The sequence below is a fragment of the Telopea speciosissima genome, chromosome 7 (genome assembly GCF_018873765.1).
Source record: "Telopea speciosissima isolate NSW1024214 ecotype Mountain lineage chromosome 7, Tspe_v1, whole genome shotgun sequence".
NCBI lineage: Eukaryota > Viridiplantae > Streptophyta > Magnoliopsida > Proteales > Proteaceae > Telopea > Telopea speciosissima.
Genome location: NC_057922.1, coordinates 52,275,582 through 52,297,865, shown reverse-complemented (window position 1 = coordinate 52,297,865; position 22,284 = coordinate 52,275,582). Strand labels below are relative to the sequence as shown.

The 22,284-nt window shown below is 41.5% G+C and overlaps 1 protein-coding gene across 1 annotated transcript in view; it reads right to left on the bottom strand.

Annotated features, from left to right (window-relative positions):
- Nucleotides 1–22,284, bottom strand: part of LOC122667697 (isocitrate dehydrogenase [NAD] regulatory subunit 1, mitochondrial-like) — a 93,023-nt gene that overhangs the window by 35,589 nt on the left and 35,150 nt on the right. Inside the window, exon 2 of the mRNA XM_043864080.1 lies at nt 19,887–20,126. Coding sequence (XP_043720015.1) covers nt 19,887–20,126 — 240 coding nt within the window. The remainder of the gene's footprint in view (nt 1–19,886; nt 20,127–22,284) is intronic.

Genomic DNA, 22,284 nt, shown 5'->3' with positions numbered 1-22,284 from the left:
GGAGACTAACACAAACTTATCAATAGGATATACAACCAAGGATTTTTTAGTGCATGAACGTTTACCTTTGCGATGGGCGACAGGCAAGTCATCAGATGCAGTTGGTAAGTCAGGAAGAACAAGTAAAGGAAGATTTGCACCAGAGGTTAAGGACGGTACAGGAGGAGATGGAGCTGGATCAATGTTATCTGTACTGAGCTGCTCAATACGCCGTTTGGGCCAATATACCTGCAGCGGAGAGGTAGACAAAGGAACAATGACAGGGATGGGTGGAGGATCAAACACAGCTAACGAATCACCCGATACGATGGGCTGATCAGAAAAGTAGGAGGTACCTTCAAAGAAGGTGACATTGGCACTAACAAACTGCCTCCGGGTAATTGGGTCATAACACCTATACCCCTTTTAGGTCCGAGAGTTACCCAGAAAAATACACTTAGTTGACTTAGGATCTAACTTATCACCAGGTTGATGGAGATTATGAACAAAACAGACATAACCAAAAACCTGAAGCGGTAAGCTAAAAATCGGTAAGTCAGGAAATAAGACAGAGAAAGGAGACTTATCGGCAAGCACAGAAGAGGGCATTCGGTAAATCAAGAAACAAGCGGTAAGGATTGCATCACACCAAAAATGTTTAGGCACTTGCATATGAAGCATAAGAGCACGCGCGACCTTAAGTAAATGTCTATTTTTCCGTTCCGCTACCCCATTCTGTTGAGGGGTATAGGAACAGTTCGTCTGGTGTATGATGCCATTATCAAGACAAAAAGAGGAAATCTCATTTTGAACGAATTCCAAAGCATTATCAGACCGAAAAACTTTAATAGAAGAATTAAATCGGGTCTTTATTTCTTTGCAAAAATTGTGAAATACATGTAAGAATTCAGAACGATCCTTTAAAAGATAAAACCAAGTAAGCCTAGAATGGTCGTGCACAAAACTGACAAAATACTTAAAACCATATCTATTACTTGCACGACAATGACCCCACACATCAGAATGAACTAAGGAAAATAAAGACGGACTACGGGGCATAGGACGAGATGGGTAAGAAGCACGATGATGCTTTCCCAACTCGCAACCCTCACACTTTAACTTATCTAATGACTTAAATAGAGGAAATAAATTTTTTAACCTAGACAAGGACAAATGTCCTAACCGACAATGCCATTGGAATGACAACTCTCCACCAACAGTAGTAGCAGCTGCAGAGGTAGAAGGTGCAGCCCAGTAGAGATAATATAATCCATCTTTCTCACACCTTCCACCAATCGTCTTCCTCGTGTGAAGATCCTGAAAAATACAATAAGTGGGAAAGAATGTTACTGAGCAGTTCAAGTTTTTAGTTAGTTGACTAACTGAAAGAAAACATAAGGGAAATTGAGGTACATGTAATACTGATGAAAGAAAAAAAGATTAGAATCAAGATAAACAGTACCATGCCCAGTAACAGGTGTAGAAGAGTCATTTGCAAGGATAACAGGTGGAGAATGAAAGCTAGTCGAAATGGAACTAAAAATAGCTGACTTACCAGTCATATCGGTAGAAGCCCCCGAATCAATAATCCAGGGAGTAGAAGTGGTAGAAAGGAAAGCAGGAGTACCTGCATGAGCCAATGTGGCAGTGGAGTAAGATGCCCCAGTAGTGGAAGTAAATGACTCTAGACTCTTTATACGTTGCATCAGCTGATGAGCCTCATCATGAAGGTTGGTAGAAGTATCCCCCATGACTGAACCAGATTTAGTGTCACTAGATGCAACCATGTTAGTACCATCTTCAGGAGCAGCATGATTGGCCAAGTGCTGAGCCCACTCTGGTTTCCCATGCTTTGACCAGCACGTCTCAACAGTATGATTGGATTTCCCACAATAAGAACACTGTCGGGCAGCTTTATCAACATGCTGTCCACCAGAAACACGGCCACCAGAACCACGTCCTCCACCTGAACCACGACCTCTACCACGGCCTCTACTAGTAGTAAATGCTGAATTCTCCTTGGGGCTAGTGTCAGGCTTGGAATTAGGAGAAACAATGCACTGAAGTCTAGAATAGGTGTCATTAAGTGTAGTAACTGATTCACTAGCCACTAGATGACCGTTCACAGCCTTCAAGTTAGAGTTTAAACCAGCCAGGAATTTAGAGACAAAGAACTCATTCCTTTGAGCCTTCAATCTTTCAATATCTGTTGTGAGTGGCTGAAACACGTTTAGTTCCTCAATTATCTCTTTAAAAGCACTCTAATACTCTTGAAGGGACTTATCACCCTGCTGGAACTGGAACAGCTTCTCGTAAAAGTCATAAATACGTGTCATGCTCTTCTCTTGGGAGTATGTCTCCTTCATGTCATCTCATACTCCCTTGGTAGTAGTGTGGAACATAACATTGGCAACAATGTCTGGTTCCATGCTATTCCACAACCAAATCAGAATTATGGCATTCTCCTTAATCCAGGTATTATAATCTTTAGAGTCCGAAGCCGGAGGGGCAGAAGTAATATAACTAAGTTTGTCTTTAGCCGTAATATAAACGCTGACAGCTTGAGCCCACAGTAGATAATTAGAACATCCCTTAAGTTTGATAGAGGTAATCTGAACATTAATATTATCTACTGAGTGCTTTGTATCAGCCATAGTAATGACAAGGAGAAGCTTTCAAAAAAAATATATGAGGAGAAGAACTCTTGAACCCCCAAAACAGTACACTCGATTCTTGAAGAAAGTAAACCAGAAGTAATAGTAATGATCCCCAAGAAAAAAAAAATAGCATCAGCAGTCTCAATCCCAATAGAAGCAGCTACAAATCCAGCCAAGAGAAAAACGATGATGATGGGGTTTGAGAAGATCACGATTACCTTATACCTGGTCACCAAATTGATGTGTTGATATGACATCAATCAGAAATAACTAGGAAAATCCTCACGATCATAACCATGATCAGAAAACATCCTAAAAATTGCCATATAGAGATCGATCCTTGTGAGAATTTTTTTTTCTGAGATCGATACCTGCAACAAGAGGCTGTAGATGATAGAATCTTCAAATCACAATCAGTAGGGGCAGTAATTAGGGATATGACACTTCATTAATTGCTGAAGAATTGGTTCTAATGCATATAATCACAGCTATTGGTGGCAGCACACCACAGAGGAGAATCAAAAAAGAGAAACCAGTAAGAGAGATTGATAAAAATTCCAATCTGATTATAGAAGCTCTGATACCATGTTATAATATCAGATTGAATATAATCAGACCAGAATTAGGAGATGGAGAAGAAGAAGAGAAACGGAGCTGCAAGTCTCCAAGATGGGAGAGAGCCTGCGATAGAACTTAGAGAGCTATCGCTGGCCTGTCCCTAATAGATTAATAACATCAATAAATAATGTTTAGGATAATAATGCCCCTACATAAAACGATACTACAGAAAACTAAATAATAAAACTGAAATAAAGGGAAAAGACTAAAATGCCCCTAGTATTAATACTTTAACAACTATCTTGAGGGGGTGCTTGAGATTATTTTATTGGAGACTATTTGTAGTTATTCTTGAGTATTGGATTTTTTTATGATGCTCATCCTTTGAGATGCTGATTATTGGACCCCAGTCGTATGGTCCGAATGTCCGATGCACCTGAATCAATGATCCACGGGCGGGAAGCAGTCGAAAGACATGCAGTGGCACTACCTGTCTGAACAAATGGAGCAGTAGGAGGCTGGGAAGACTGAGAAATCTGAAACTGGGTAAAGCGTGCATAATCCTCATCAGACATCTTCACTGCCTTACCCTCAGACTGTGGAGATGATGTAGCAGCAAAATCAGTAGTAGCAACAGATTAGCGAACTGTTGCTGTGGTGGCTTGCCATGAAATTTCCAACAAAAGCGTTGGATATGTCCTGTGCGACCACAATGGTGACAAGTCTTCACCAATCCTGAAGAATCCGAACCAGCCTGAGTACCAGAAATAGGAGCTTTGCCAAAACCAGCCCCATGACCACGACTACCACCAGTCCCTGTCCCAATACTAGGCCCACAGTTAGGTGTAAAGGAAGCTAAAGCTGAATTATCCATTGTGGTGGAATCATGAGAAGTCTCACGAGATACTCGTAGAACTCGTGAAAAAGTATCTGAAAGTGTGGCTACCTTATCGTCACCAAGTATCTGGGAATGAACGGAATCAAATTCTTTCCCAAGATCACCCAAAAATCCCATGACAGCGAGTTGCTCTCGCTGATTCTGCATCTGTTGTACATCAAAAGTGATAGGAAGTAGGGAATTCAGCTCCTCATGCGTCCTCTTAAAATCGGCAAAGTACTGAGTCAAGGGACACCCCTTCCGATCAGCCCTGTAAAACTCCTGAGACAACTCATAGAAACAAGACAAGTTGTTTTGTCCAGAATACAGAACATTCCCATAACTCCTTAACCGTATCAATATGGGTCACCAAATCAACAATCTGATTTTCCATAGAGTTCAGCAATTGTCCCAAAATACATGCATCGATGGTGTCCTACGATGTATCACCATTAGGTTTAGTCTTTGTCAAATGGTCATGTTGGTCACAACCAATCAACACCAACGTAACAATTTTCTTCCATTGTTAAAAGTTGGTGATTCCTTCGAACTTCTTTTTTGTAATACGGTTGGAAGACCAAGACACAACCTCAGTAATTACATTCTTGGATGGTTCAGACATCTTTCACAATCACAAAAAATGGAATGAAGTTGCAATATGTACCAATGATTCAGAGAGAAAGCCAAAACCCTGAAAAGTTGATCTCAAAACCCTGATGGAGATCGACTAACAAAAACCATTACAAGGATACTAAGTATACCACTGGTTCAAAGCTATTTACACATAACCTATTAATATAAGAATGTATGACAGAAATACCCCTGCAGTAGCACTATTAACCCTAAAAAAGAGCATCCCTGTGCACAAGCGCTACTGCAGGGTCTGGGAGGGACAAATGGACAGCCTTACCCACTGCTTCGCAGGAGAGGCTGTTTCCAAGTTTTGAACCTGCAACCAACAGGTAGCACTATTGAACCTATCTCTCTCAAAAAAATTGGCTCCAAATCGAGACCTGTTAATGAAGAAGACAAAATCATCCTTCTTCCCTTCAAGTGTAGCCTAGGTAATAATCCTAGTATTTTCGCAAAGCAACTTACCAAGAACAGAATCTATATGAGGCAGGGTACCCCTATTAAGAATGTTTGCTCTAAGAACCTCAGTCTGCTCTTAATTTCTTAAGAAAGTGCATAACTTTACTCTAAGCATTCATCTTTTGGATAGTATCAACACAACAAACAGATATATCAGTGCTCATATGAGCCTGTTAATATTCATTCCATAAGGTCAGAAAACTAGCATAATATTCTTGGATTCTCTTCTCTCTCTGATTATATGTAGATAAATTTTGTTCAATTTGAAACTTGCGAGCAAAGTTGGATTGTTGATAATCCCAAGTTCAAGGTATAACCACATGTCTCTAGCCATTAAGAAACCCCACATTGGAATTCCAATGTGATAATAGTGCTAAGAATCCAAGTAATAATCTTAGCATCATCAATCTTCCATTTTGCCAAAGCTGCCGATTTGGTAGGATCGGAGGCAGAAGGTTGGGGCATTGATCCATCTATATAACACCACAGCCCTTTCCATTCCACAAAAAACTGAAAATGGAACCATCAAATACCATGGTTGGTGCCATCGAATTTTACAGACAACTGTTAAGAATAGTAGTTTCAGGGGTATACTTGTACATATTCCCATGTTTTTATGTTTTTTATGTTATTTGTATAAGGCCAGGGGCCTCTCTGTAATTATTCATTCTTTTGAATATAAACCAGTTAGCCTCTAGTTTGAGACATAACTCTTAATCCCCAACATCGTGTTTGTTCTCCTAGAGCCTCTTCTCTCTTCTCTCTTCTTCTTCTTCCATTCTAAAACCTAACATGGTATCAGAGCATCTTGCTCCTGATGTTTGAAGGTGATAGAAGCCTATTTGGAAGGTGAAGAACAGTTCCTTTGAAGGAAAATCTAGCATACCTTCTCAGATCTGTTTCTCTCTTGTTTGCAATCCAAATGATGAGTAACCAAGTGCTCTAGTTTCGTTTGGAAGTTCTCTTTCTTCCCCTTGTACCCTCTCAAGCGTCTTGGAAGCCCCTAAGGATCAGAACTACATCTCGGCCAGGCCATTTCTGCAATTTTTTCCGCCAGCCAGAGACATTGATTTGAAAGAGCTCTTCAATAGAGCTTGGTTTGGGAGATTTTTTGGGCTATTTCAAGGTTTTCTGTCCTGGTTTGTATCTGTTTTTGCTGCTGTCTCTTGAGAACCTACTGTGTTTACTTGTGGTGCTGTTGTTTGGCCTCCCAACTGTTTGCTTTGAAGTCACAATGGGTGAAAAAAATGGGGACACAGTCATACCTCCATCTGAAATATCTGAGACATCTGAGTTTCCCACTGTTGCAGCAGCCTTGCCTTTAACCCCTTCACTTCATATGAGAATCCCAATGTTCAGCTCCCCATTGTCAAGCTTGACAATCATAATTACTTGGATTTGTCACGGTCTATGAAGCTCATTCATCGGAGTAGAGGGAAGTTGGGGTACATATCTGGGAGCTTTAAGGCTCCTCCCTCCATTGATCCAGGTTACTCCAAATGGGAAACAGAGAACTCCCTTGTGATGACTTGGCTTATTTTTTCGATGAAGCCGGAGATTGGAAGAAGGTTTACGAGCAAGGAGACTACCAAAGACATTTGGGATAGTATTGCTCGTATTTTTGATAGAGTGGGAGACTCTACCAAGGTTTATCAACTTCTCCAACAGATTGTTAGCTTGCGCCAGGGTGACAAAAGTATCTCTGAATACTATAGTCTGGTCGTAGGACTGTGGGAGGAGTATGATCACTACAGAGATCTTCAGCTGTGCCCTGTCGATGAGCCTAAAGTGCACCGGTTGTTTGAGAAGGAGAGGGTCCTGTTCCTTCTTAGAGGTCTTAACCCTGAATTTGAACCTTTAAGGGTGCAGATCCTTGGCTGACCAAGTCTTCCCTCCCTAGAGGAGGCGTGTGGTTATCTACAGAGTGAGGAGACCCGTAGGGGTGCTATGGAGACCACTCCCACCGTTGAGCGCTCTGCCCTTGTTTCTTCCACTCCTCAAGATCGTACTCCCTTCACTAAGGGGTCTGGTAGAGGTTGATTCTCCTGTAACTATTGTGGCAAGTCCGGGCATAAGAAGGAGTTTTGCTGGGACCTTCATGGGAAACCATCCTCTGCTTCATCTGGGGGACAGAAAGGACAGAAGAAGAATGAGCCTAAGGCCCACGTTGGAGTTCATGAGCCTGATCCATCCTCTCTCTCTAAGGAAGACATAGCGGCATTTTGCTGGATTGTAGCCCACTTGGATGGTTCTTCCTCTATTGCTACCACTACTTCCACTGCTCTACAGGTCTCTACCTCTTTTGGCACCACTCTCTGGGTCATTGACTCCGGAGCCACAGATCATATGACTGGTAGGTCTCAACTTTATAATTCCTACTCTGTTTGTTCTGGGAAAGATAAGGTAAAAATTGTTGATGGTTCCCTTTCTTCCATTTCGAGTAAGGGAGATGTCCAAGTTCCTCCACTTATCCCTTTGAAGTCTGTCTTTCATGTTCCCAACTTTGCTACTAATCTTCTTTCAGTTAACCAATTGACTAAATCTTTGAACTGTTTTGTCACTTTCTTTCCTACCCATTGTCTCTTTCAGGATTTGGTGACGAAGAGGGTGATTAGCAGTGGACGTGAAGCAGATGGCTTATATGTTTTGGACACTTGTGCTTCCCCTGTTGCGAAAGCTCAATCTTATGTGTGTGGGCAAGATGGCGGACGTACACAGGAGGATATTTTGCTTTGGCATCGTCGTTTGGGACACCCTTCTTTTTCTGTTATGAGGAAACTGTTGCCACATTTATTTATCTCTTTTCCTGTCAATCATGTTTTCCATTGTGAAGCTTGTCTTTTTGCAAAAAGTTGTAAGACAGTTTATCCATCTACTAGTAATAGATCTATTTCACCTTTTCACATTGTTCACACTGATGTTTGGGGTCCTTCCCCCATTACTTCTTTATGTGGCTTCCGCTACTTTGTCTCTTTCATTGATGATTTCTCTCGAGTTACTTGGGTTTACCTCTTGAAACAAAAGAGTGATGTCTATGCCGCGTTTAAAATTTTTTATGAGTTGGTGTATACACAGTTTCAAACTCGTATTCAGATTGTCCGTTCCGATAAAGGTGGAGAGTATATGTATGGTGGTTTGGAAACCCTTTTTCTGACCATGGCATTGTCCATCAGGTGGCTTGTGTTGATACCCCTCAACAAAATGGGGTTGCTGAGCGAAAAAATCGCCACCTGTTGGAAGTGGCTCGGTCTCTTTGGTTTACAATGCATGTTCCAAAAACTTTTTGGTCCGATGCCTTACTCACTGCTGTCTTTCTTATCAATCATATGCCCTCCAGTGTCTTGAACTTCAGAGTCCCTCTTGATGTCTTACCCTCACTTTCTTCTTCTTTTTCTCTTCCCCCAAAAATGTTTGGTTGTATTTGCTATGTCCATATTAGCAAATCTGCTCGCACTAAATTGGACCCTAAGGCCTTGAAGTGCCTCTTTCTTGGGTATTCCTCTACCTCCAAAGGATACAAATGTTATCACCCTCCTACCCGTCGGTGGCTTCTCTCCAAAGATGTCCATTTTTTTGAAACCATTCCGTATTTTCAGTAACCTCTTCAGGGGGAGAGTTCATCCCTTGGTGGTGTTGGTGGTGCGGTTGAAGAGGTTTCTGAATTTGTTTCCTTTCCCTCCTCCTCTCTTGTTCCTATCCCCCCCTTTTCAGATTGACAAGGGAAAGAAAAGTTCTGTGGATACTCTTGTTGAGGGGGAGAGTTCTACAGATGATATTATTGAGAAGGAGCCGCTTGGTGCACAGGTGAACAGAGAACAGGGGGAGCTACTGGTGTATACAAAGAAGGATGGTAGCCAAAATCCTTCCTCATGGCTTCCCATAAAGAAGACCTGCCAAAATCCCCTTTCGTCTCCTCATTCTGGGTCTACATCCATTGAGACAGGTATACCTTCCTCTACTTCCACATCCTTAGACTTAGATCTCCCCATTGCACATCGCAAGGGAACACGGGCATGTACTAATCCCATTGCCAAGTTTGTCTCCTATGATTCTATCTCCACTACAGGTGTTGCCTTCACTGTGGCTATCTCCTCCATATCTATTCCTAAGAATGTAGCAGAGGCTATGGCTGATCCGAAATGGAGAGAAGCAGTGAATACAGAGATGGTGGCTCTTGAGAAGAATCACACTTGGGATCTTGTTGAACTCCCACAGGGGAGAATTCCTGTTGGTTGCAGATGGGTATTCACAGTCTTGTTCAAGTCTGATGGTACTGTGGAGAGGTATAAGGCAAGACTGGTTGCCAAGGGATATACACAGGTGTATGGCATTGATTATCAGGAAACCTTTAGTGGCCAAGCATAATTCCATTCGGGTACTTCTCTCAATGGCTACAAATCTTGATTGGACATTGTACCAGCTTAATGTAAAGAATGCATTCTTACATGGTGACTTAGAAGAAGAGGTCTATATGCACTCTCCTCTTGGGTTCAAACATCCTGGTGGCAATGGAAAAGTGTGTCGTCTTAGGAAGGCTCTTTATGGCCTCAAACAATCTCCTAAGGCTTGGGTTGAGAGGTTTAGACAAGATTGTTAGAGATATAGGCCAGAATACCCCAGGGGTATTCTGGTCCTTTCCTCCTTTTAATTTTCTTCTTATGTTATTTATTCTATTTCCTTTGTTTATACTTATGTCATCTATATAGGGGCATAAGTGTCTATGTAATTCTCTTTTATTAGTATAAATAAAGGCTTAGGGAATCATATTGATTCACTTAAGCATTAATCAATTCTATTTCTCAACATGGCATCAGAGCAACGATTCTAATTTTTTTCAAAAACCCCTCCCACCCTCCCATCATGTTCTCTTCTCTTTCCCTTCTCTCTCGATTTTTTTTCTCCCCCTTCTCCTTGCTTCTTCTTCTTCTCTAAGGGCAGCAATGCAGAGGTGATCACATGATCTAGTTGCTGCCCCTTCCCACCTCTTTTCTTCCTTTTTTTCCATGACCTAAACCTTTCTCTCGATGGCTGCTGGTTCACTCTTGCGATAATTGGAGATTCCTGTTTTTATTGAAGTTCAGTCCAGGATTTATTAGGACTGCTTCTCCTTCTATTGGGAAGCCTCCTGCAACATTGGCCTGCTCCTATCGAGACTACTCCAGACCTGAAGAACCCATCTCCCTATCGAGACCTCCTTTCAGGTTTTTTTTACTTCACAAAAACCTTGCATCTTCTCGGTTTGGGATTGGGCTGCTTGCGGCTCTTGCTTCTTTTGGTGTTTTTTATTCTTCATCAAGGACAATCTCTACAGTATATTGGACAGAGTTGATCAGCATTCTTCAACATTTTTTTTGGATTAACCTGCCCCATCGATCTCTGTTTTTTTTTGGGTTTTCTTCAACAACCCTAACACACTCAATCTTGGGGAGGGCTCCTCTTTTGCTGCTGGTTTTTTGGGCAGTGTATTTCCCATCACCAAGGGTCATTCGGCTCACTTTTCGGCACCTGGTGTGGTCTCTCCGCTGGGTTTCTCTGCTGGACAGCTCTTCTCTGCACCATGGGTGACTCCACTGATATTTCCACGGCTACATCTGATCCGGTTAACCATGACAAATCTGATTTTCGTGATCTCCACCCTAACCCTAACAAGTTAGATGGCAGCAACTATCTGCTATGGTCTCGATCCGCATCTTTTGCTATTGCTGGCCGTGGCCTCACTGGTTATATTGTTGGGACTATCCTTATGCCGACTGCCCCTGGTCCTGCCAAGACTCGATGGCTAGCCAACAATGGTCTTCTTATGTCATATTTTGTTGGTTCTATGAATTCAGATCTTGCACAGGGCTTTCTTCTACTTGATACAGCTTCTCAGATTTGGGCAGCATGTAAAGAGACATATGTGCAGCTTGGTAATGATGCTCAGATTTATGAACTTCGCAAGAAGGTCCTTCATACTACTCAAGGGGACTTTACTGTGTCTAAATATTATGCCACTCTCCGCAGCCTCTGGAAGCAATTGGATCATTTTTCGGATTATCACCCTGATACAGCTGCCAACATCGCTGCCTATAAGAAGCACGTTGACAAGATTTGGGTTTATGACTTCTTGGCCGTTGAATGTTGAATATGACCAGATTCGTGTTCAGGTGTTGGGCCATTCTCCTTTTCCCACACTTGAACAGTCCTATGCCCTGGTCTCTTCAGAAGAAAACCGCAGGGCTGCTATGTTACATCCTCCTGTTTCGGACAGATCGGCTCTCCAGACTGCTGCCCCTATTGGTACTTTATCTGTTGGTAGCTCTTCTTCAAGTCCTATTACCTTGTGACCACTATCACAAGCCATATCATACCAAGGACAAGTGCTGGAAGCTTCATGGGAAACCGGCTGACTTTGAAGCCAAGCGGGCTGCCAAGAAAAAACCTAAAAGCAAGGCCAATCAATCTGAATCTGTTGATACAGCCCCGGCTCCAGACATTGGTCTATCCAAGGATGATTTACAGGCTTTCCTGCGTATACTAAGGTCTTCCGCTGCTGCTGCCTCTACTACTTCCGCTGCCACTGCCAATTCCTCAACTCCTTCAGGTTCATATTTTGCCCGGTCAGGTATCCTTTTTGGTGGTCATTGTGCTTCTGTGGCTTCCCATCCCTGGATCATTGATTCTGGGGCTACAGATCACATGACTGGTACTTCTAGCTTATTTTATAGATATTTTCCTGCTTCTGGGAAAGACAAGGTCAAGGTGGTTGATGGTTCCCTTTCTTCCATCTCTGGAAAAGGAATCATCAACTGTACATCCAACCTCCCTTTGTCTTCTGTGTTACATATACCTAATTTTACTACTAACCTCCTTTCCATTAGTAGTATTACGCGTGATCTTAACTGCAAGGTAACCTTTTATCCTTCCCATTGTGTTTTTCAGGATCTGGCGTCTGGGAAGACAATTGGATTGGGTAGAGTTCACGGTGGGCTGTATCTGCTTGATGATGGTCATCTTCCTTCACCGCTACCTTCTCCGCTACATCAGAACTCCTTGGTCTCTTCTGAACTTTACCAATGGCACTCTAGATTAGGTCACCCTCCATTAGGAATTTTAGCACATTTATTTCCATCTTTGGTCACCAAATGTAATAAGGATAATTTTTTTTGTGAGGCTTGTGTTATGGCCAAACAGACACGTGCAACTTTTTCTTTATCTAATAAAAGGAGTTCTTCTTGTTTTCATTTGGTGCATTCGGATGTTTGGGGACCTAGTCGTAAGACCTCTATCTCTGGCCATCGTTGGTTTGTCTCATTTATTGACTGTCATTCTCGGAATACTTGGATTTATCTTCTTCAGTCTAAAAACCAGGTTTTTTCGTGTTTTGAACATTTTCATAAAATGGTCCAGACCCAATTCCAGGCCACTCTTAAGGTTTTACGGAGGGATAATGGCACTGAATATAAGGAATCCCAATTTCAAAAATACCTTGCTGATCATGGAATTATACATCAGACTAGTTGTGTTGATACCCCGACCCAAAACGGTGTGGCCGAAAGAAAGAATCGCCACTTATTGGAAGTGGCAAGAGCATTAATGTTTGCTCGACATGTTCCATCTCAATATTGGGGTGATGCGGTTCTCACTGCTGCTTACCTTATTAATAGGTTACCTTCCCGAGTTCTGGATTCCCGTAGCCCATCTGACGTTTTGCTTGGTGATTCCTCCTTTGTGGTTCCTCCCAAAGTCTTTGGCTGTGTCTGTTATGCTAGGGATACTCATTCCCCTGGAAAACTTGAACCTCGTGGGTTACGGTGTATTTTTTTGGGTTATTCTCCAACCCAGAAAGGATACAAGTGTTACCACCCTCCTACCCGCCGTATTATGGTCAATATGGATGTGGTTTTCCATGAAACCCCTTCCTATTATTCCTCCCCACCTCTTCAGGGGGAGCGTTCTAGTGAAGATGTGGTTCATACTCTTGGGTTTCCCCTCCCTCCACCTATAGTCACCAACCAACACCCCCCGGCTGCTGTCCAGCCTCCAGTGGCTGCTGTTCAGCCTCTCGAGGCTACTATCCAGCCTCTAGTGACTGCTGTCCCTTCACCTGAGGGGAATCCAATACAGGGGGAGATCATGGAAACAGGTGGTGGTAATGTTCCTATTCAGGGGGAGCTGATTCCAGTACAGAGGACCATTCGTAACTTTCAGAGGACCATTGATAATTCCACCATTCTCACTTATAACCGGAGATGTTCTAACAGAGGGCAGAATCAGCCTACTGCAGCACCGATACCCATCCAATTGCCGCCTCACGATCCAGATCCTCCTTCTCCTGGTGAGCCCTCCTCTTCTGATCTACCCATTGCACATCGCAAAGGTACCAGGACCTGCACTTTACATCCTATTTCCCATTTTGTTTCTTATAATTCTCTTTCTCCCTCTTTTCGTACCTTTGTTTCCTCCCTTTCTTCTGTTTCCATTCCTAAAAATTGGTAGGAAGCATCTACAGATGGGAAGTGGAAGGCAGCAATGTTGGAAGAAATAAGAGCATTGAACAAAAACAATACACGGGATCTTGTAGCTCTTTCTCTAGGAAAAAAATCAGTGGGTTGTAAATGGGTGTTTGTGGTCAAGCAGAAGGCAGATGGTACAGTGGATCGTTACAAGGCCCGTCTGGTTGCTAAAGGCTTCACTCAGACATATGGCATTGACTACCAGGAGACTTTCGCACCGGTAGCAAAACTCAATACTGTACGGGTATTGCTATCCTGTGCAGTGAATCTTGGATGGGATCTTCAGCAGTTGGATGTGAAGAATGCCTTCCTCCATGGTGAACTAAAAGAAGAAGTATATATGGACATTCCTCCAGGTTTTTCAAGTCCTGCTACCAAGGGTAAGGTGTGTCAACTGAAGCGTGCACTCTATGGCTTGAAACAGTCACCTAGAGCTTGGTTCGGTAGATTTCACAAGGCTATGCTGTCCGTGGGCTACCAACAAAGCAATGCTAATCATACCTTGTTCATCGAACGTGTGGGTACTAAGGTTACTCTCCTCATAGTCTATGTTGATGATATTGTAGTGACCGGTAATGATGGTGATGAGATCAACAGGTTGAAGCTGTTCCTTGGCCGTGAGTTTGAAATTAAGGATCTGGGGACTCTGAAATATTTTCTAGGGATAAAGGTTGCTCGTTCTTCAAAGGGTATATTTCTGTCTCAAAGAAAGTATGTCCTAGATCTACTATCTGAAACGGGGCTGCTTGAGTGTCATCCTTCGGATACTCCCATAGAAGCACAAGACTCAAGGAGAAAGAAGGCACACTAGTTGACAAAGGTCGTTATCAGCGGTTGGTGGGCAAACTTATCTACCTATCTCACACTCGACCTGACATTGCCATTGCAGTATATGGTTAGCCAGTTTATGCATGACCCTTATTCTTCTCATATGGAGTTAGTCCTTCGCATCTTATGATACTTGAAGTCTGCTCCGGGACAAGGGATGCTTTTGTCTCCCAATGGTCATCTGAAGATTGAAGCATACACTGATGCAGATTAGGCTGGTTCAAGTAATAGGAAGTCCATCTCTGGATACTGCCCTTTTGTTAGTGGGAACCTTGTTACCTGGCGTAGTAAAAAAGCAATGTGGTGGCCAGGTTGATCTGAGGCTGAATTTCGTGCGATGGCTCATGGTATGCGTGGAATTGTTGTGGCTTGGGGCATTGCGAGATATTGGAGTTGCTGTCCAACTTCCAATGATGTTATATTGTGACAATAAGGCTGCCATAAGCATCGCACATAATCCTGTCCACTATGACCGTACTAAGCATATGGAGGTGGACAGACATTTCATCAAGGAGAAACTTGAAGCTGGACTTATCTGTGAAACCCGGTCAAATTTCCGAATAAATTTAAACTTTTGGAACTTGTGTGATTTCGGGTTCCGGCTCTCGGTTTATGGTAGCATCGATCTTTATGGACTATATCGATCGAGGATACGAGGCCGAATCTCTCGACAGCTCCTATGGAGGACTCAGGGAGTTTTATCGGCTTCCTCTGTTGGAGTCGAGAGGACCCCGTGAAACCCGGCACCGGAGTTACTTGTGCGGATCACGCTCTCAAGGCCGTAAAGGCTCTCCTCAACTAAAATTATTGTAAGTATAATTTATTTATATTTATATAAGTGTTTTGTATGACCGATTAGGATTAGAGGGGGCTCTCACGTAAATTTACCCTGTGGGACCCACTTTCCCAGTGGAGAACACGTCCCGACATTTACCCGTGTCCGGATCACCTGATGTCGCATGACATCATTCCAGACTGAATAAGGTAATAAATACAAGAGAATTAGTTTTAGAAATAATTTATAACTAAAAGACCATCTTACCCTTAGTGGTTAAATGAAACATATATATACAAACTTCTCTTAAATCATTCACTATTCACAAGTTAGAGAGAAACCTGAATTTCGTTCCAGTTAGGAAAGAAAGAAAGAAAGTGGAAAAGAGAAGAGAAATAGGAAGAACTTGGGGTCTCTTACGGTCTTGGCTCCCACATCCGATCGTGGACTAGATCTCCATTACAAGGCTGTCTCTAACAAATACAGTAAGCCTTGAGAAACTCTTGTTATTCCTCTCTTCTTCTCCTCTTCAATCTTTGGAATTCAGTCAAGGATACCGAAATAGAAACTCGCCATTAAAGCTCAATTGATACTGACCTTGAGTAATTGCTTACGTCTGTTGTAATTGGACTCAAATATGCCTGGAATTCCATGGTGGTACCTCTATTCAGCCTAGGTTTTATGTCTAGTGACTAAACCATAAACCCTAACCTAATTAATTTAGGTTTGATTGAAGAAATTTCTAAATTACTTATGTAATCGCGAAATTTGAACCCTGATAGTTGACCCACCTTAAATGATGTTAAAACATCAAATTGGGCCCATGCGATGTAAGGATCTGCCAAAATAGCAAAAACCCCAAATTCGGACACACTCCGGATGGAGTTGCAAGTCCAGTGGGCGGTTGACGGCCTGTTGAGTCTCATCCGGTGGTCCTTTGGTGCCCCTTCTGCCTGTTATGTTGGGAATTGTCGACTTCAAACTAGACCTAATATATATTGTGTTGTTATGATATTGGGTGCGATTCTCTGCTATCCTTGTGTGCTTTGTTGACTATTGGAGAATTACCTAGTTGAATTAGACTTGATCCAGGTAAGGGGATTCGACCTTAATTTCTAGCGTGTTTATCACGTTAATTTCAACTTTATCTTTGAATGCCGTACTCATGCATCATCGCTTTATACCTGGGCATGTAGTTTTCTAGCTTTTATTTAATGCATTAGGATTGCATGTAAAATAGGTTGCACAAAGACATCTTGCATTGCATTTGCATTGATTATTTATATGACTTGAATTTATGATGATGGAATTCGGTAATTTATAACTCGAGATCATGCTTGCCTCATCATGTTTAGGCTCGCAGGGCTAGGTTGATATTCATTACCCGATCTACGCCCCTTACCAACGGGGAAAGGTGTTGGACAACCCGTGGCGAGAGACCGATGTGGTAGTTCCGGGATGCCATCTTCTGTCCCATGTTGGCGGGTCCGTAATTCGCTGGGAATAAACAGGCGGGGTTGGTCATTTGGGGGTCTGTCGGGGTCCGATGTGTTAGTTCCGGACCGGCGGGTCCTACCGTGGTAGAATGGTTTCGCTCGGGTGACCGAAGGGTTAGTTCCGGGACCGAGGTTAGCATCTACCACTAGTAGTAGTACTTATACCTCATGAGACTTAGTAAGCATCTTTAGGAGCATACTAGTTAAGGCATGCATCATGAATTCTTGTGTATGCATGTTTCCCACCCCTTATTGGGCTCGAGTTGAGAGCTCACCCGATGGACGTTCTTCTTTTTCGGATGATACTACTGCTTTGTTACCGTTCTGCTGTCTGTGGGGATTGTTCCTTCTCGGGATGCTTTTCTGTTCTTTGAGTTGATACTCCGTCCTTATTGAACACGATCTTTGCGTGCTCTGCGATGATCGGCGTTCTCTCGAACGTCTGCCTGACCAGGCTACTTTCCTTCCTTTTTGGTTTATAACACTTTTGTATAGCTATAGTTACTAACTTGTTGGTTTTGAGCTTATCCTATCTCTTTTTGGGTACCAATGTAATGCGATGTACAAACAATCTTCTTTTGAATATAATACTATCATTAGTCTTTCCTTATTTATTGTTTATTGCTCTATTATTGCTTCCCCGCAAATTTTAATTCGATAATTATGGATGAAACTGCGAATAGAACACTGCATTTGCGATCCTGGTGGGATTCTCTGGGTGTCTGAGACATCCAGTCACACTTGGCCCTTTTTTACCGGACCGGGGTGTGACATTATCTGTGTTCCCTATGTGAAGTCTACTGATCAGCTGGCTGATGTGTTCACCAAGGGGCTGACTGGCAAAGTGTTTCGTCCTTTTCTAGCCAAGTTGGGCATGTGTGACATTTTTGCACCAACTTGAGGGGGAGTGTTAGAGATATAGGCCAGAATACCGTAGGGGTATTCTGGTCCTTTCCTCCTTTTAATTTTCTTCTTATGTTATTTATTCTATTTCCTTTGTTTATACTTATGTCATCTATATAGGCGCATAAGTGTCTATGTAATTCTCTTTTATTAGTATAAATAAAGGCTTAGGGAATCATATTGATTCACTTAAGCATTAATTAATTCTATTCCTCAACATGTTCTATAGAAGGGATATACCCAAAGTCAAGCTGATCACACCTTGTTTATACAAAAGAAGGGCAACACTATTACAGCTCTCATTGTATATGTTGATGACATTGTGGTCACGGGAAACAGTGAGGCTGAAATCTCAAAGCTTAAACTTTACTTGGCTCGGCAGTTTGAGATCAAAGATCTTGGTCCTTTGAAGTATTTCCTGGGGATTTTCAAGATCCAAGCAAGGGATCAATGTTTGTCAAAGGAAGTTTGTCCTTGATCTGCTTACAGAGACAGGATACTTAGGATGTAAACCAGTCTCCTCCCCTATTCAACAGAATCACAAACTAGGGGAAGATTGTGGTGAACCTCTTATAGATGCTGAGAAAAATCAGAGATTAGTAGGCAAGCTGATCTATCTTTCCCTTACCTGACCTGACATAGCCTATGCTGTTGGAGTGGTAAGTCAGTTTATGCATGCACCTAAAATGGGACATCTTGATGCAGTTTACAAAATTCTCAGATATTTAAAGTCATGCCCTGGAAAAGGTCTTCTCTTCTCTAGGAATGGTCACTTGAGGATTGAAGCATACACTAATGCTGACTGGGTTGGATCTATTTTTGATCGAAGATCCACTTCAGGATATTGTACGTTTGTTGGTGGAGAGTTGGTTACTTGGAGAAGTAAGAAGTAATCTGTGGTGGCTAGATCGAGTGCTGAGGCAGAATTTAGAGCCATGGCTCATAGAGTGTGTGAAATCTTGTGGTTGAAGAAACTTGTTCAAGAGTTGGGATTTGAGACTGTTAAACCTATGAGTTTATATTGTGATAACAAGGCAGCCATAAGTATTGCCCACAACCCAGTGCAACATGACAGGACAAAGCATGTTAAGGTTGATAGACATTTTATCAAGGAAAAGATTAAATCAAAGACAATCTGCACTCCTTTTGTGAAGACAAATGAACAAGTGACCGACATCTTCACCAAAGGCCTTAGCTCTCATCATTTTGACAGTTTGTTGAACAAGCTGGGCATGTATGACATATACCACCCAGCTTGAGGGGGAGTGTTAAGAATAGTAGTTTCAGGGGGTATACTTGTACATATCCCCATGTTTTTATGTTTTTTGTGTTATTTGTATAAGGCTAGGGGCCTCTCTGTAATTATTCATTCTTTTGAATATAAACCAGTTAGTCTCTAGTTTAAGACATAACTCTTAATCCCCAACATCATGTTTGCTCTCCTAGAGCCTCTTCTCTCTTCTCTCTTCTTCTTCTTCCATTCTAAAACCTAACAACAACATCTCAGATTTCTCCGGGTTGACACCCCTCTGTGTTTTTCATACAGGAAGGGGAAACTGACTCTAAAAATATTCCCAATGCTTTGACATGCTTCCCTCTTTTGGGCATGGGCTAATAGCTTTGTTCTGTATACTAATTTGCAGCCTCTTTGTCATTTTATGATTAGAAATTAAGAACCTGAGCTATAATTTTCGAGGAACATTTGGCATTTTTTTCACTTACAAAGTGAATGAAACTGTTCTTATCATGAGTACAACTTATGATATGAGAGATATTCTCCATATGTGAGCAACCAGTTAAATATCCACAATGGTCTAAAAAGAATCTTGAACCAATTCAGCCACAGTACAAGATTTCCTGTGCATCTTTCTGTAGCAAATTAACTCTAAAATTATACAGATCAAGAATTCTAAATTAGGAAATGTTTAGTTCCACTTACACACGTCCCAAGAGGAATATTAAATTAAGGCAGAAAAAATCCAATGGTATACAGAAGCATAAATTGAAGAAAATATAATTAAAAAAAAATGCATCTAGAAAGTCAATCCTGATTCAAATATCAATCAGTCAGGAAATGTAATAAAAACAGCATTATTACAATATTCCACTGCTTAATTGAAAGAAAAGAAAACCATGGAATTTATCCAATGCAACCAAAAGAGATATGCATCAGGTAATAATAATAATGTATGATCAGGAAAACATTCAATTTAAAAAATCACGTACCATGACATCAAATTGTTCTGGCTTTGAAACAAGTTGCATGCAGCAGTTATCAACAATAATTTCAGTGTACTCAATTTCAGGATACTTTGCTGCAACTTCACGACAAGATTCTAAGAAAAGACCATCTGCAAGCTTCATAATGTTGGCTTTGTGAACAGCTGTCACTTTCTTTCGGTTGTTTAGGTAAGCATATTCGAAGGCATAACTTGCAATTCGCTCTGAGCAGAACTTTGTTATCACCTAGAGGAAGAGACAAATGAGAAACAAATACACATCCAATGGCTACAACACTTTACTAGCGCAAACTAACCTCTAAGGCTTGGGAATAATAGATAGAATCCAATTGACAATTAAAAGAGACATCATTGCTTAAGGAAGTTTCAATAATACCAATAATTGGGAAAAGGGACCATTGAAGGTTCTCAATAAGTCAATATTTGATTATAGAAATACAGAGTATTATCCCTTGTGCACAGGCACAGAAAATGAAATGGTAGATAATCCTGCCAGATCAAGGGAATTTATACTATGAAGTGGAGTTGTTTCCTTATTGTGCTTTCCCACATCCAATCAGAAACCCTATTTTTAAAATTCGTATTTAGAAAAATAGAAATTCAGTTTTTCTTTTCTAATTGCTTGTAATATTTAATAAAATTCAAAATACAATCCACCTTAGCCTTTAGGAACCCCCAACAAAAAGACAAAAAAAAAAACTCCTGTAACAATGAAGATTATCCTTTCTCTTGCTCTCTCAAACACACACACATGTTGTGTGTTCATTTGATACTCCCATGTGTTGGAATATGTAATCCAGAATACCGTGGGGGTATTCTGGTCTTTTGGGTGTTTTATTTATTCTTTATTTATGTATTTATGAGCAAGGGTAGAAATGTAATTAGGGATGTGACACTGTTCACGTGAACAGTGTCGTAAATAGTGTTTTTCCCTTGTTATCTCTTTTATTATTATAAATAGAAAGCTTGATTGATCTCATAGATCATTCAAGCCATTCACCCATTCTCGGTTCAAGTCAACATGGTATCAGAGCTGGTCTGATCTAGGTTAGAAAAAGAGGAAAAAAACCCTACTCCTTCTCTCCAATCGACTTCTTCCTTCTTCTCTCTTTCTCGGCTTCTCCTCCTTCTGGTTTTCTTCTTCTCATCCTTGTAAGGGGGCAGCACTAATGAGGTAAAAACCTTAACCAATGATTTAGTTGTTGCACTCCTCCATTCAATCTCTTTTTTCCATTAAAATTCTGCTGGAACCATCTTTGCGAATTGGAGCTTTCAAGAATTTTTTGGAGATCAACTTCCTATCACTATTGAAGGCTGACCTTCCACCATTGGAGCTCCCTTTGCTCTCTTTTCCAGTACTTTCCTACCCTATTCCATTGACCTCCTTCCCTTTTTTCTATTTCTCCATCTTTCATTAACCTTTCCAGCCCCTACCCTAATCGATCTCAACTTGTCAGGGTTTTTCAAAACCCTGACTCCAATCGATTTTAGGGTTTCCCTTTCAGATGCAGCTAATTTTTTGAGGGTGATTCCCTACTACTACAAGGCATACTCGACCTAAGTTTGGACCCTTTCTAATGGATGGATTTGTTTCTACAGCAAAACTTTCTTAACCTACTAAAACCCTGACTCCAATCGAAATAAGGGTTACAGGTTTCAGTTTTTGCTGATTTTTTGAGGGATGATTACTCCAACTACAACTCTACAAGGACCACTCGACCTCAGTCTTAGCCTCTTTCCAAGTGTTTGAAGACCCCTAACCCCAATCGATCCTCCTTTTCAGACACATATCGATTTTAGGGTTAGGGTTGATTGCTGCTGTTGGAGTTTTTTTGGAGGTGTTTCTACCATCAAGAGGGACATTTTACTTCAACTATTCATGGCTTGAAGAAGTTATATTACACAAGATAGCTGCTGCCCTATTTTTCTGCATTTTTTTGGTGTTTCTCCCTCTTGAAAGATCAAGTCTCAATCAAAAAAAGAGGTTGGTTATTCGTATTGGAGATCCATTCAAGCAGCTCTGGACAGCATCTATTACACACCATCAACAATCTTTGACAAGTCATCATCTCTTTTATGAAGCCCCCTTTCCCTACAATCGATCTCAACTTTCAGGTTTTTTACAAAACCCTGACTATAATCGATCTAAGAGTTAAGGCAGTCCTCTCTTGCTGATTTCTTGAGGAGAGTTTTATAACCATCAGAGGAGTACTCGACCCAAGTTTCAACATCATTCATGGATTTATTTTGGAAAAAAATTCAGGTTCACACTTATGGCTCGATTTCATCATTTATCAACCTATTCTTTTACTTGTTCCTATGTGGCTGGCTGCTTCAACTACCTATGGATCTGTTGGGTTAATTAATTTATACTTGCTGGTTCT